The 14,053-nt window shown below is 53.6% G+C and overlaps 1 protein-coding gene across 2 annotated transcripts; it reads right to left on the bottom strand.

Annotated features, from left to right (window-relative positions):
- Positions 1–340: 340 nt before the first annotated feature.
- On the bottom strand, positions 341–13,772 carry RHOG (ras homolog family member G). 2 transcript variants are annotated; one of them, XM_075546177.1, is made up of 2 exons: positions 13,748–13,772; positions 341–1,540 (listed from the first exon to the last, which is right to left on the bottom strand). In XM_075546177.1, exon 2 carries the CDS (start codon positions 1,471–1,473, stop codon positions 898–900), a length of 576 nt encoding a protein of 191 aa, XP_075402292.1. In that variant the 5' UTR covers positions 1,474–1,540; positions 13,748–13,772; the 3' UTR covers positions 341–897. The 2 variants fall into 2 exon arrangements, with proteins under 2 accessions (XP_075402292.1, XP_075402291.1); XM_075546176.1 differs by lacking the exon at positions 13,748–13,772 and adding an exon at positions 13,304–13,457.
- Between the last annotated feature and the right edge of the window lie 281 nt (positions 13,773–14,053).

Genomic DNA, 14,053 nt, shown 5'->3' with positions numbered 1-14,053 from the left:
ATTGGAAAACTCCACCTTCTAAGGGCACAGTCCTCAGATCCCTAACCACAAGGCCTGTGGTGCTCAATATCCCTCTCTGAACCCCGGATCAGGAAGTCCTCCCTGGGTTTTGCATCCCAGTCCACCACAGCATCTATGGCTAGGCCCCAGAGCTAAACTGGTACCTCCAAGGAAGCCCAGAGCTTTGTTAGGGAAATTGGGGGGTGGAGAGGGAGACCACAATGATGCCTATTGTCTCCTGTCCCCTCTAGCAGAAAACAAAAGGCTCCCAGTCTCTGGGGAGCCTTTGCCCAGTCCTACCCAACCCCCCACTGCCTAGTACACAGGGAGGAGCCAGGGCCACCGGAGACAGGTTTTATTGATGCTGTTGGGGGCAGGAAAGGCCCGCAGGAGCACAGGGACCTAGTCAGCGGATGCATGAGGCCGAGGCACATAGGGGCAGGTTAGGGCACATTCATCTTCTCAGGAACATCTTTCCATTGAGGGGGCAGGGAAGGCAATTCCAAGTGCAGTAAAGGCAGATGTTAGGGATGGCTGAGAGGCCCTAACCTGAGGCACCACAAATAGGCAGCAACACCTGTGTGGAAAAGCTGGCTGAATTGGTCAGTAGGGGGCAATGGGGAGTTGGCACTAGGCTGGTCACTTGGGAAAGGATCCAGCCTTGGCCAGGGAGAACTCAGGAGAACACCTGGTGTTCCCAAGTGCAGTGGGGCAGACCCAAAGCCCCATTCCCGGCCAGCCTCCTTCATGAGACAGGCATTCAGAGAGAAATGGGACTCAGCCAGCCCCCTGGCAAGGGGTGCCAGAATTAGTCCTTAAGGCACAGCTGGGGGCAGACAAGGCACCAAGGCACAAGTGGTAGGGGGGCAGGGGCAGCCTCCAAGCTGAGCGCCAGGGTCACAAGAGGATGCAGGACCGCCCGCGCTTGACTGGCGTCGGGTTGAGCACAGCCCGGACCGCCTCGGCAAACACCTCCTTGACACCCTCCTGCTGCAGGGCTGAGCACTCGAGGTAGCGCACCGCGTGGATCTGCTTGGCCAGCGCCTGGCCCTGCTGCGGGGTGATGGGCACCTGGCCCTGCTCCTTGAGGCGCCGTAAGGTATCGGGTTGGGCCCTCAGGTCCTTCTTGGTGCCCACCAAGAGGATGGGCACGTCGGGGCAATGGTGGCACACCTCCGGATGCCACTTGTGCCTCACGTTCTCGTAGGAAGGTGGACTGGCAATGGAGAAGCAGATGACAAAGACGTTGGTCTGAGGGTAGGAGAGAGTGCGGAGGCGGTCATACTCCTCCTGGCCCGCCGTGTCCCACAGGTTCAGGTTCACTGTGCGCCCATCAACCGAGCTCTGCGCGCTGTAATTGTCGAACACCGTGGGTATGTACTCCTTGGGGAAGGCATTAGTTGTGTAGCATATGAGCAGGCACGTCTTACCCACGGCTCCATCACCCACCACAACACACTTGATGCTCTGCATCCTGGGGCTATCACAGCCGTGGAGGCAATGCCTCCTCTCTCTTCAGGGCCCCTCTGGATGCAGTTACCTGTGGACACATGAGAAGGGACACTCCTGGTTAGGGACACCTGTAGCCATGGGTGACAAAGGGTGAGGGCACGTACAGGGACATCCACTCCTGCTCCTTGAGCCTGGCACTACCTTACAGTGCCATCAAGAGAGATCACAGACACAACTGTGTGCACCCACGAGGGGCTGGTCGTATGCAATGTGACGCACATCTGCTCCTCGGCCATACTGACTAAGGCCAAACCCTGGAGAAACAGCAAGACCACTTTGTGCCCTGGTTTCCTATCTGAAAAACAGCCCCTTTTTGAAAATGATGGCAACATATGTGCAAGTGTGCTTGACACAGTGGATGGATGGATGGATGGATGGATTGTGTTAAGAGCTGTACGAGTCCCCAATTAAAAAAAAAAAGCCTAAGGCTGTATAAGTACTGACTTGACAGTCCCTATAAAATAGGCCTTTCATGTGCCTGTAATAAAAATAACAATGCAAATAAAAAACCAACCCCTTCCTCATTGGATTGCCATGGGGATTAAGTTAGTCAACACATATCAAACAATTAGCAATGTGCCTGGCACTAATAATCAAACTGAACCAAACCAAAGTCAGTCGATGCCGACTCACAGGGACCCGACAGAGGGTAAAACTGCCCGTGTGGATTTCCAAGACTAACTTTTTCCCATGGAGCAGCTGATGATTTAAGTATTAGCTATTTTTATTTTGCTCTGAGTACTAAGAAAAGCAGTGTGGGTGCAGAAAGAGGCTGATATGGACCCCTTCCACGCAGTAGACTAGAGAGGAATTCTGAGACAAGACAGCTGTCCCAGGTCACTCTGAGGCAGCCCCCGGGGTGGGAGGTGGGTGCGAGGAAAGGGCCTCTCTCAACTCCACACCATCCTATCCAAACTCCCAAAAAACCACCACTGCCACTGCGTCAATTCCCGTTCTGAGTAGAACTGCCTGCCACTTTGGGTTTGAGACTGCGCCTTTTCCCCATGGAGTGGCTGGAGGGTTCAAACTGCTGACCGGCTGGCTCATAATCTAGCACACTAGTACTTTCGCATTTCTCCAAAGCTGACACCTTGGCTACTGAGTGCAAACTAAAAGGCACAATTGAAGGGTCACCTAGTGAGGAGCACAATTTTAAATAGTTGCTCACTTCCAATGGAGTGTGCCTGAGGGATCGGGAAAAGAGGGAGAGCTCACCGTACCATTCTTTATTCTTTCTTTTTCAACAGTTTTATTGGCACATAATTGTCATAGAATTAAATAGTTCAATCGCTCAAACATTTCAAAGGGGAATTGTACAATCACCCCCACATCCATCCTAGAACACTCCCTTCCCCTAATGGTTGATTCACCCCCAAAGTGAACTATTCAATCACGATCAGCTCCAGCGCTCCCTCCCTGCTCCCGCCTTCATTATTTACCCCCAAACTCCCCTTTTCCTCCCTAAGGCCCATCCCCTTCCCTTACAGTCTCTGTAACACGTGCATCAGGTATTACTGTTCATCCCCTCTCACTCCACCATTCTTGCAAGCATAGAAAACTCTATCCAGCTACATCCACCCACAATGGCAACCCACAGTGCAGAGGAATACTGCAGGATGAGCTGGGCTGGACTCCGGGTATATTGTGAAGAATGAGGCTGAGGCTTACAGACATCAGCATCTTCTCTCAAGGCCCTTGGAGGGGTGGGCCAGAACCTCCAAGCTCCGCCACGAGGAATGAACAAGGAGCAAGACAAAAACCTGATGTTCCCCATAGTCATTCATCTCTTGTCCTGAGACCATAGCAGGTGTTTCTTAAGAATTTCAGGGACTTCCAGCTTCTTGGGTAAAGAACTCAATGCTACAACACTATCACCAAGAACATGGATGTTGGTGTCAGACGGGCCACAGCACCACCAACCAGTCATGTATTATCTTGAGTATCTTATCTAGGTTCCCCAGAGCTCAGTGTTCTCACCTGTAAGGAGACAGCCTTGCCTGTGACATCAGAGTTGCTGAGATATGAAATGATTTAATGTACGTGAAGTGCTTAGCATGAGACACGGCACATAGGAAGTGTCCAATAAACAGGCTACTGTAATTATTAGTGGGCTAAGTATCAGGAAGTCCTAGCTCCAGCCACCACCCTGATTTCTGCAGCTCACAGGACCTTGGGGTGAGGAACTGAACTGCTCTTCAGAGTTCTGGGACAGGATGGAGCTTCCGGAAACCCTGTGATTATTTATACTACTGTGGCAAGGGTCCCTCTCTCATCGGCTACTTCCTCTAGGCCATGGGGACTCGTGGGCCAGTATGTGACTTCCTTTCCCTGCCTCTCTCCCACTTCCAAGTCCCCCTCTCTCTGGGAGCGGGCAGCCCTGTTTTAGACACACCCAAATCTCTCAGTATCCTTGCTTCCACCCACCCTTTATCACCGGCCCATCTTCTCCATTTCATTTCCTACACAGCAAGGCTGTACTCTATTCTAGGAACTCCTTAGCCCCCCAGTCTGCCCTCTTAACCAGTGGTTCTAAAGCCTTGAGAACCAAAGATGGGTGGCAGCGGGGGACTTCCCCATCGGGGAGCAGTGAAGAAACTGATCATATGGGGGCTGCACAGGACCTAGGGCTTGTCCCAGTGCCTTCCCAGGCCACAGCTTCCCTGGGGGTTCCAGCTGGAAGGGAAATAAGTGGTTGCTTCTCTGGTTCCCATTAAAAATAGTTTCATCTTTTATTTGCATGAGAAAGTGTGTGCTCAACCTCTAGACAGGCAGATTGAAACTCTTGGGGAATGGGTCTGGAAGGAGATAAAGGTCCTCCAGGGCAGGGGAGGGATTCCAGGCTGGGTGGTGCAAATGATTAAAACATTTCATTACTAGCCTAAAGGCTGTGGGCTTTGGAGACTATAGCTTCCCAGGAGAGGACAGCCTCATCTTTCTCCCTTGGAGTAGATAGTGGTTTTGAACTCTTGACCTCGCAGTTAGCAGTCCAATGAGTAACCACTTTATGCCACCAGGGCGTAGAATGAAAAAGAGGCCTAGTAATTTGCGTCCAAAAAATCACAACCTTGAGAAACCTGTGGAGCAGTTCCACTCTGCAAATGCAGGGGTCACCACAAGTTATAATCAGCTGACTGGCACTTTAACGACACCAGGCAGTGGGAGGACCTCAGGTCTAGCCCCAGCTCTGCGCTCCTGTTGCGTGGCGGCCACCCAGTATAAGGCCCCTCCCTTCTCTGCCTCTTACTTTCCCATCCATGAAATGCCTTGATGTGGGCATCAGGAGGATGAAATGAGGCAGAAGTGCCCTGGGAGCAGGGAAGGGGTCTCAAGAGGCCCTGGCATTTCAAAGTTTCATGGGGAGTGAGGGGGTGGGGGTGGCGGCATGATTGGGAACTCACCCTCCACCACCAGCCCAGCACTCGCTGGACAGCAGTCACAAGGCCCAAGAAACTGGAAGTGCAGAAGGCTCTTAGGGAGGTGGTTATCAACAGTAAATCAGCCCTCAGAGGAGTGGGGGAGGGAGAGAGTAGCTTCCGGGCTGGCAGGGAGTAGGGACTGACACCGGAAACGGATCATGAGTGAGGCCCTGGCAGAAAGCAGCAAGGCAGAGGCAATGTGGTGAAGCGCTATCAGCACTGGATCCCTGAATCTGACCTCCTGGGCTCACCTGGCGAAGCAGCCCTCTCACACAGTATAACCCTGTACGGTTCACGCGGTAGGTCATGAGCTCTTTCTGAACGCCTCTTGGTACAAGTCCTACTTCAGATGTGGAAAGACACTGAGAGCAGTGAAGTAACCCAAAGTCACACACAGCTAGTTAGTAAGGGAGCCAGGCCAGACACCCTTTTAGATCTGAAGTCCTATGTGCATCCATCACACAGCCTCCGTGAGCATGTCCCTTCCCTTCCTGCAGCTGACGGATTCTTCACGTGTGAGACAGGGTGACAAGACTTGCCCTCCCAACCTCTCAGAGCAACAGGAGGGTCCCGTGAAACCAGGAAAACAAATGCACCGTGTGCAGACATGAAGTGACAGTAGCAAAGCCTTTCACCCCGAGGCCGGAAGCACTGACTACAAGTACGCAGGTGCCTGAATGGGGGCATCAGCCCCAATACTCTCTGTTCAAGGTCCAGTTTAGATTCATCCTCTCTCTAAGACACATCATTTCCTGGATATTTTATAAAGTCCAATTGCTATTTAAGAGGGCATATGTTAGGCGCTGCCATGTAAGCATGGGACTGTTAAGCACAAGGTTTGTGGTTCAATCCCACCAGCCACTCCATGGGTGTCAGATACGGCTATCTGCTCCCAGAAAGACAAAACAGCCTCAGAAACCCTATATAGCAGTGGTTCTCAACCTGTGGGTCATGACCCCTTTGGGGGGGGTCACACAACCCTTTCACAGGGGTCTCCTAATACAGCCTACATATCAGATATTAACATTATGATTCATAACAGTAGCAAAATTATAGTTTATGAAGTAGCAAGAAAAATAATGTTATGGTTGGGGGTCCCCACAACATGAGGAACGGTATGAAAGGTCGTGGCATTAGGGAGGTTGAGAACCACTGCTCTAGAGGGTTGCTATGAGTTGGAATTGATGGCGGGGCATTTAGTTTTGGGGGTTTATGCTCATAGGTAGGGTCTCACTTGTACCACCTGAGAAAGTGAGGCATCGGTGCTGCAGGAGGCCGGACAAGGAGAGTAGATTCAACTATAAGTTACTCACTAGGAGAACCTTCCTTTAGTAAAGAAATTTGTGTTTGCAGGTCAAATCATAATGACTTGTTCTGGTTTAAAAAAAAAATCCCCAGCTTCTTTCAGATCATACCTGGTCCTTCATCTTCACATTTAAAAGTACGTATAGGGACTTGGGAGCCAGACAGACTAGGGTTTAAATCCTGACTCTGCCACATATCACTGTGTGACTCTGGCTTGTGATTTCTCGAAGTTTCCATCTCCTGATCTTTCCAATATTAACTGTAAACCACCTAGGTCTTAGACTCACAGAGTGTCAGGGTACAATGCATGTGTATGAATGTAGGGCCTTGGCAAATCTGAGTTCCCAGTTCCCTGCTCCAGAGGGGTCTTCGTGATTTCTTATAAATAACTCAGAATCATTCTCATCTCTGAATCGTTACTCTGGCTCTTCTTCCCTCTGCTGCCTGCCACCCTCTCTCCTCCTTCAAAACCCCATGACCCCTCAAGGCTCAGCTGAAGTCGTGGAATCCCATGGAGAAACAGGATTCTCCCTGGCACAGTTACCCCTTCTAACCTTGCAGCGGTCACACCCATTGGTCCCCAGTACTACGGATGGTCCCCAGTACTGCAGCCTGGGCTTCTCTGGGCCCCATAGAAAAGCCAAGTACAAGGCCAGGCACACAAAGGTGTATAACCAGTGCCCTTGGACCTGCTTGCTCCAGCCCCCACTATGAGATCAAGACAGACACCTCCGAAGCCCAAGGTGGGACAAATACCCCCACTACAGTACTGAAGTTTATTGTCCAGTAATGGCAGTGCTGACCAGGACAGGCAAAACCTCTCTCTTTCCCAGGACCAGCTTCAATTGCCCCAAGTTTGGGGGAGGGAGGGGCAAACAACCCATGGGAGCTGGTGGGAGGGGGAAGAGACTTGTGTGGTCCCTAGAGCCCAGGCTGCATGAAGTGAGGCCTGGCCTTGGGGCGTGGCCCAGAGAGGGGCTGGGAAGGAAGCAGTTGATGGCCTGATTGCCAGATCTCAGAGGCCCTTACAGCAAGGGAAGTGTCCCAACTAAGAGTGGGGGAGGGGAAGGATGGGCCCTAAGAGATGGGGGAGTGTGGATGCAAGAGGAACTCATGCCATACAGCCTCCTAACCTGCCTCCTCATGATGAGCTCCCCTTCCCCAGCCTTTCCTGAACCTCATGCTGATTCCATTCCTCCTCTGGGCTGTCAACTGCAAGGTCCACAGCTGGAAATCACCAGCCGCTCCAGTGGAGAAAGACAAGGCTTCCCACTCCAGTGAAGAGTTAACAGTCTTGGGAACCTATAGGGGACAGCTCCATCCTGCCTTATAAGGTCACTATGAGTCAAAATCTAATCTATGATAGTGAGGTTTGTGGTTGTTCTTTCTGGTCATTCCAGGACTTGGACTCTCGCCACACTACCCTGGATCCTCTACAGGGCTTGTCTCCACCAAACATACAGCGGCAATACTGTCACCCCAAGGGAACTTAGCATTCTGCCCGTCTTTCCTCCAACTGCTCTGCGGGAGGAAGATGGGGCCGTAAGAGTTCTAGTCTGGAAAATCCACAAGGGCAGCTCTACTCTGTCCTTTGGGTCCATCTGTCCTTCATAACCAAGCATTATTGCTACCTCCTCCAGAGCCGTTTCCTCAAAGCAGCCCTGTCACCTGAGGCGGAGCTCAAACAAGGCCTGCTGCCTGTTTCTTCCACACTTGGAGGCTGATCTCAATCTTATCACGAGACTGGAAAGTCCTAGAGCAAGGTCCTAGAGAGCTGGTTTCTGCCTCCTTGGGAAGAATTTAGCACACAGTGTTGTTGGATAAAAACCGAAAGAATTCAATCCGTCTGTCATGCCTTTGCACGGGAATTCCTCTTCTTGGAGTGCTGCACACTCCCTTCGTATCCTCTCCTTCCTCCAAGAGGCAAGTTCTGTTCCCCAGCTCCTCTTAGACAGCACAACATGGCCCTGGTGCCCTACCTCCCACAGCATGACTGCCCATGCAGTTCAATGTGTCAAACTCATAGCGTGCCGTGTGGGGAAGCCCAGCACGGAGCTGAGTAAAAGTTGTGGAAGGACACAACCTTATTCCCCATCAACCCAAACCCTCTATGCCCAAGAGATCCAAGTCAAGGGTGACACCTTCCTCCACCCACCACAAGCACAAGGTTAAGGTAACAAACAAACCCCCTACAGCATCCTGCCCTTAACTGGAAGTGAGAGGGGAGGGCCAGGGATTCTTTACCTATTACAGGGCAAGGGCCTACAGTGTGATGAGGAAGGTGGGCCGGGAAAGTATTCTGGACAGGCGAGTGATTGGGAAATACAGGTTTCCTCCTTAGGCACTAAGGTGGGTCTGCTGTAAAAGCCAAGTGACATAAAGTGAACTTTCAATGGGCCTGGTGGACCCCTGTATTAGAAGGTCTTTGGTCAGCGGTGGCCGATAACCATAAGGTCAGCGATTCAAACCTACTCGCCACTTCCTGGGAGAAAGACAAGGTTGTCTGCTCCTGCCTTCCTAATGCCAGGACCCTTTCATACAGTTCCTCATGTTGTGGTGACCCCCCCAACTATAACATCATTTTCATTGCTACTTCATCACTGTAATTTTGCTGTTATGAATGGGGCAACCCCTGTGAAAAGGTCATTCAATACCCAAAGGTGTCTCGACCCACAGGTTGAGAACCACCGGTGCTGTATAGGGTAGCTATGAGTCGGAATCAACTCAATGGCAGTAGATTTGGTTTTGGCTGAGGGTTTGGGTCAGAGGTGAAGCCAGGGGCTAGGTCACTACTGGGAACAGTATTTAAAGCTGCCCGTGTTTGTTTACTTGTTTGTTTTAAGGGGAGACACTGGGAAAGAGGTGATATGATGAGGCTCAGAGGGGGTGCAGCTGGCTGCAGCTGGGCTGCAAGGAGGAAGCTGGGGGAGACACGAGGTTACTGTGGGGCTGGGCCCAGGCCAAGAGCTGAGTGTCTCTCTGTCTTCCCTTTCTCCTCCCCGCCCCCCGCCCGCCCCCCCTAGGGGCAGAACCCAAGAGAGCCTTGTTCCCAGCCATCAAAAAACCCATGCTGGAGAACTCCCACCTCTCAGTTCTCATTCCCTGGGAGGATCCAGCATGGTAGCCGAAGAGAGGGAGGAATTGACTCCACCCACTAGAAGCAGGAGAGGAACAAGACAGTAGCAGCTGGGAAGATAGTGCAGTGGGGGGTGAGGGAGACGGGACTGGGCCCTTCCTTTCACCAGTCCTCTTCCTTCTCATCCCAGTCCCCTGTCTGCTCCACACGGGGTGAACCCCAGGGCCAGGGCAGCTTTGGCTTGGGGAGCAAGGAGACTACTCCCTCCTGCCCCAAGTTGGCAGAGAGGAAGGCTGCCCCAGGGGCTTCCGCCTTGCTACCCAGCAGTTGATTGGCAGTTCTGGGGCCTGTGAAATGGCACTTCCTTTGCCTTTGCTTATTTCTCACGGGCCGGAGGCTACCCTCGCAACCTTGCCTCCTCACCTCACAAGACCCAAAGAAACACAGGGCCGCCTGTCCCTCCACCCCGCCCCAGGCCTGAGGGGGTTTCCACAAGGGAAGAAAGTCACCCCAGAGGAAACTCCGGCACGTGTTTTCCACTATTAGTGGGGCAGAGCCGGAGGAGGGGGACAGGGTACTCCCCTACCTTGCAGGCCCCTGGCAAAATCCCCAGCACTCTCTACTCTCTTTTTGTAGCCTTCAACCTACAACTGCCCCCTCGTGCTTTGGGAAGATGGACCACAGTTCCTGCTCTTGGCCCAAAGGATGGCAGTTACTCAGGACTGACACAGGAGGGCCCAAACTCGAAGCCTCCTGGCGGAAGACGCGTCAGAGAGCATCAATCTTCATGATACCACTCGGAGGTATCGATACACAACTCCTGGATGTTGAACTTGAGCCCAAGCTGACCAGGGCTATATTGTGAAGTGGTAGCAAATCCAGGACAAGGGCTCGACCGAGATTGCTAACCCTCACTCACTTCCATAAAGTGGGGATAGTTAGTCCCACCTGGTGGGAATGGGCCCACCATCTTTGACTTCATCTAGGCTGTAAGGGTCAGGTTCATAGCTTAGCCATTTTTACTTCTAAGTTCCCAGGTCCTCAAACCGAACCCGTTCTGGGGCCAGAATTGACATTACACAACAGATAGCCACCCTGGCCCTGGCCCAAGAGAGCTGCTCCTCCTCCCATAGAGACTAGGGCAAAAGAGGAAGCTGAACATGGACAGGAAAACCAGTCTGGCCTAGGGAAGCTGCCTTTGGTTTCCCTCCATGGCCCTTCTCACAGAACTCTACAAGCCTCACCAGGGCTGGCCCTCTGGCTGGGCCAGGACCCCTCTTCCTACTTTCCCAGCTACCACCATAAGCTCTCATCTCTTCCAGCTCCCCAAATGCCCACACCTCTGCTCTAGCATTTTGCCAGAGGCAAACAACTCCATGCCCCATATTGCCAATCAGGGTCTCTAACAACTTTACATGCCAAGCCCTTGAGAGAATTTCTCTGGCCAAGATCTCAACAGCTAGGTTGAAGCCAATCCCCACGGGACCCCGTGATAGTTCCCCAGTCAGACTCTTCCCACTCCTGCCATATTTCTCCCAACAACAATTTTCTTGCAACTAGCTCAAACTTACTACGACCAAATCTTGACTGGAAGAACCCATCTCATCCATCCTGTCTTCAGTCTGCGTGTAAGATGCTCAGTTATGCAAAACACATAACTCTTGGTTTATCAAAACTCTTGGGTGGTTTCTTTCTCTTTTTTAACTGACCCCTAATGCTGGGAAAGTGCCTTCCACGCACATCCTTCCCTGGGTTGAGGTTTTTATCAATGGCTTCTCTCTCCCTGGACTTTTCTCCTGGGATCAAACACCTTCCTCTCCTAAAAGTGCAGAGAGAGTCAGGTGGGCAGAAGGGCAGGGCTAGAAGGAGGTATAATTCATGGATGAGAGAAAACTGGGTAGGGATGAGGGGAGGAAAGAGAATAGGAAGTGCCTTTCAATTCAGTGTTCCTGTGAACCCCCAAATAGCTGTTCCTCATCATCTCTCCCTTTTTTTCCCCCAGTGGGCAGGCATAGAGCAGGACTAGAATAGTGGAGAAGCTACAGATCTCTAGCTGACATCCTAAATGCTTTTAGACGGGACTCAAAGACGAATGTGACAAAAAGATCTTAACAGAGCCAGGCTCGTTTAATATTAAACTTCGAAGAAATTCTTCAAAAAGAGGGAGTAGGGTCTAGGGTGGAAGATGAAGAATGCCTGAGGGCAGTGGGGTGGGTCTGCAGAATTCTAGAGGACTTCCTGGTCACCAGAGGCCTATCACAGACTAGAGCTCATGAGTACCCAGCCTGGGCAAGCCACAGAAGGCAGGAAGGGCAGACACCTTTGCCTCATGCCCCTCTTTTTTTCTGAATTGAAACGAAAGCAGCGAAGACTGAAATCAGAAGAGCTGCAGCCTTTGGAATCCTGCCTCTGCTATCTTTCCTTCCATCACATCCAGCTAAGCTGGTCCCTGTTCTCCCCCATCAGGTAGAACCAGGAGGCACTGGAGGCAGGAAGGTCATCTCCTGAGGAGACTGTCTCCCGGTCTCCGGGACTGGCTTATGGGTAAGACATTCAAGAATCTGAGTGATTTTGCTTTCCCACGGCCTCCCTCCCTCACCAGTCTTATTCCTGTGCTACACGACCCGGACTACTCAGGACTGCTTCCTCATCCCTACCGGGTTCCCTTCAATCTGCTGCCTTTCTCTGCTCTGGGCCCTCTCAAGTCTGGGAGCAGTGTTGTGATTGCTTCCAAGGCACAGACACACAGACGGGCTCACACACTCGAACACGCTCATACACGTCACACAGGTTTTCCAGCCATTTAATCATCTCCACCACTGGAAGGTGGAAGCAATTCTCTAGGGACCTGGGAAGTTTGGAAAGGCTCTCAAACTCACCAAGTCTCCTACATCCCATCCCGACTCTAGAGCTTAATGGAAGGTGACGAAGACAGGGATCATGAGAACGAGGGGAGCTGGAAGGCACGAGAAGCTGGGCAGAGAAGGGGAAAGTTACAGGGGGCTGAGTAGGTGAGCAGAGGTCAGGGCTGTGTCTACGGGGAAGAGAAACTGAAGGGATGAGAAGGTTTTTCGGTGGAGACTAATCAAGGGACAGAGGGAAACAAAATGATGTGTGTAGAACTTGGGGCCTAAGAATTGGGACTGAGACTAGGAGATGGCTCTCAGTTGTTCCCAGAAGGCTAGGGCCGTGAAGCCTCTCAGAAGTCCTGTTTTCTCCATTTCCTGAAAACAGCCCTGAACTCAGTTATGTCCTCTTGCCCAACTCTCAGTATCTCTGAATGAGCCCTTCCACCTCCTTTCTCAGCTTATCCCCACTGAGCAAGGCCAGGCACTGATCAGCTGGGCACAGCAGATGCTTGCTCACAAAATACCTGCTGCTTGGCGCCAGGGATGGAGAGATTTGGGGCTCAAAAAACATACACAGGACCGGGGTGGGCCAAGTTCCCTCCCGACCCTCCCAGCTCCAAACTTGCATGGGAGGGTATGGGGGTGACCTCGTTGCTGCGGGGAGGGCATTTGCTCTGCACTCTCCGGGCTTCGCAGGCCCAGATAACGCCCCTGCCCCTCAAACTCACAGATGTCACAACTGCCCAAGTGTGGGGACCTCTTCTCCAGCCCAGAGACCCTCTCTTTTTAGACACTTCGGACACCGCTGCCCTCCCCGCCGACAACTACGGCGGGTACTCCCCACTTCTGAGTCCCACATCCTAGCTCGGCGTCCTTCCACCTCGGAGGCTCTTCTCCTGGAGTGGGGACAAGGCCGTCCCGGCACCCAGGAGCCCGTGGAATTGCTGGGAAGCCATCCTCACCGCGGCGCCGCGGGCTCGAGGTGGCCCGGTCCCCGCCCCGCCCGGCCGCGCCCGCCCAACTCGAAGTGAGTCTGGAGAAGCTCCCGCCCGCGGCCCCCCGAAAGCAAACTTCCCGATGGGTCCGGGACTGGGTGGGCTCTCCTCCCCCGGGTCCCCTGCCCGCCGGCCCGGGCCCCATCTCACCTGGAGCCCTCCCCACGGCGGGGGAGCTGGGGGCGGCGGCAGCGGCTCCGGGCTCAAGAAGGAAGTGAGAGCTGGAGGCCGGAGGAAGTTGGGGGGGGGGGCGCGGGGGCGGGGCGGGGGGGCGGGGGCGGGGCGCAGGGGCGGGCACAGGGCGCGACCAGGAAGCCCTCGACCCGCCCTCCTGTCTCTCCTTCTTGCAGCCTTGCCCCCCGCCCCCCTCAGCCTTGCCCCAAGCCCCGCAGGAGTCTCCCCTGCTCTCTCTCAGGCCTCTGCCTGGAGCTTCTTAAGCCCAAGCCTCCCAAGGTTAGGCCTCCCAGCCTGCAACCTGGCCCCCTTCCCGGCAGAGGCCCCAGCCTGCGCTCGCCATTTGTCTCCCTTCCCTGTATCTCGTCCCACCCAACTCCGCGGGAAGATGCTGTAGGAAGGCGCCCCTAGGCCTGGTACCTTCTGCCAACCCCCGGCGTCGAGCGAGGGCCGCGCCTGGGGAATGGCCAGAGCGGGTCAGCCCGGGGCAGTCCCCGCCCCTGCCCCATCCCCCGGGGGATTGCGGGATGCTGGTGATTCAGCAGTGGGAAGGCCCCAGACCCTTGCGGGGCGTGGAGCCTGGGGAAGGGGAGCTGGCGTCAGCACCCGGGGAAAGACAAGATCAGCAGAGGCGCAGGCGGAGCCGCGGGCCCCAAAAACAGGATGTCGCGTCGTTGTTCCGCGCGCTCGGCGGCCTGGGAGAGGGGGCAGGGCGGTGAGGGAGGA

Source organism: Tenrec ecaudatus, chromosome 4 (genome assembly GCF_050624435.1).
Source record: "Tenrec ecaudatus isolate mTenEca1 chromosome 4, mTenEca1.hap1, whole genome shotgun sequence".
Classification (NCBI taxonomy): domain Eukaryota; kingdom Metazoa; phylum Chordata; class Mammalia; order Afrosoricida; family Tenrecidae; genus Tenrec; species Tenrec ecaudatus.
This window is presented reverse-complemented; position numbering and strand designations above follow the sequence as displayed.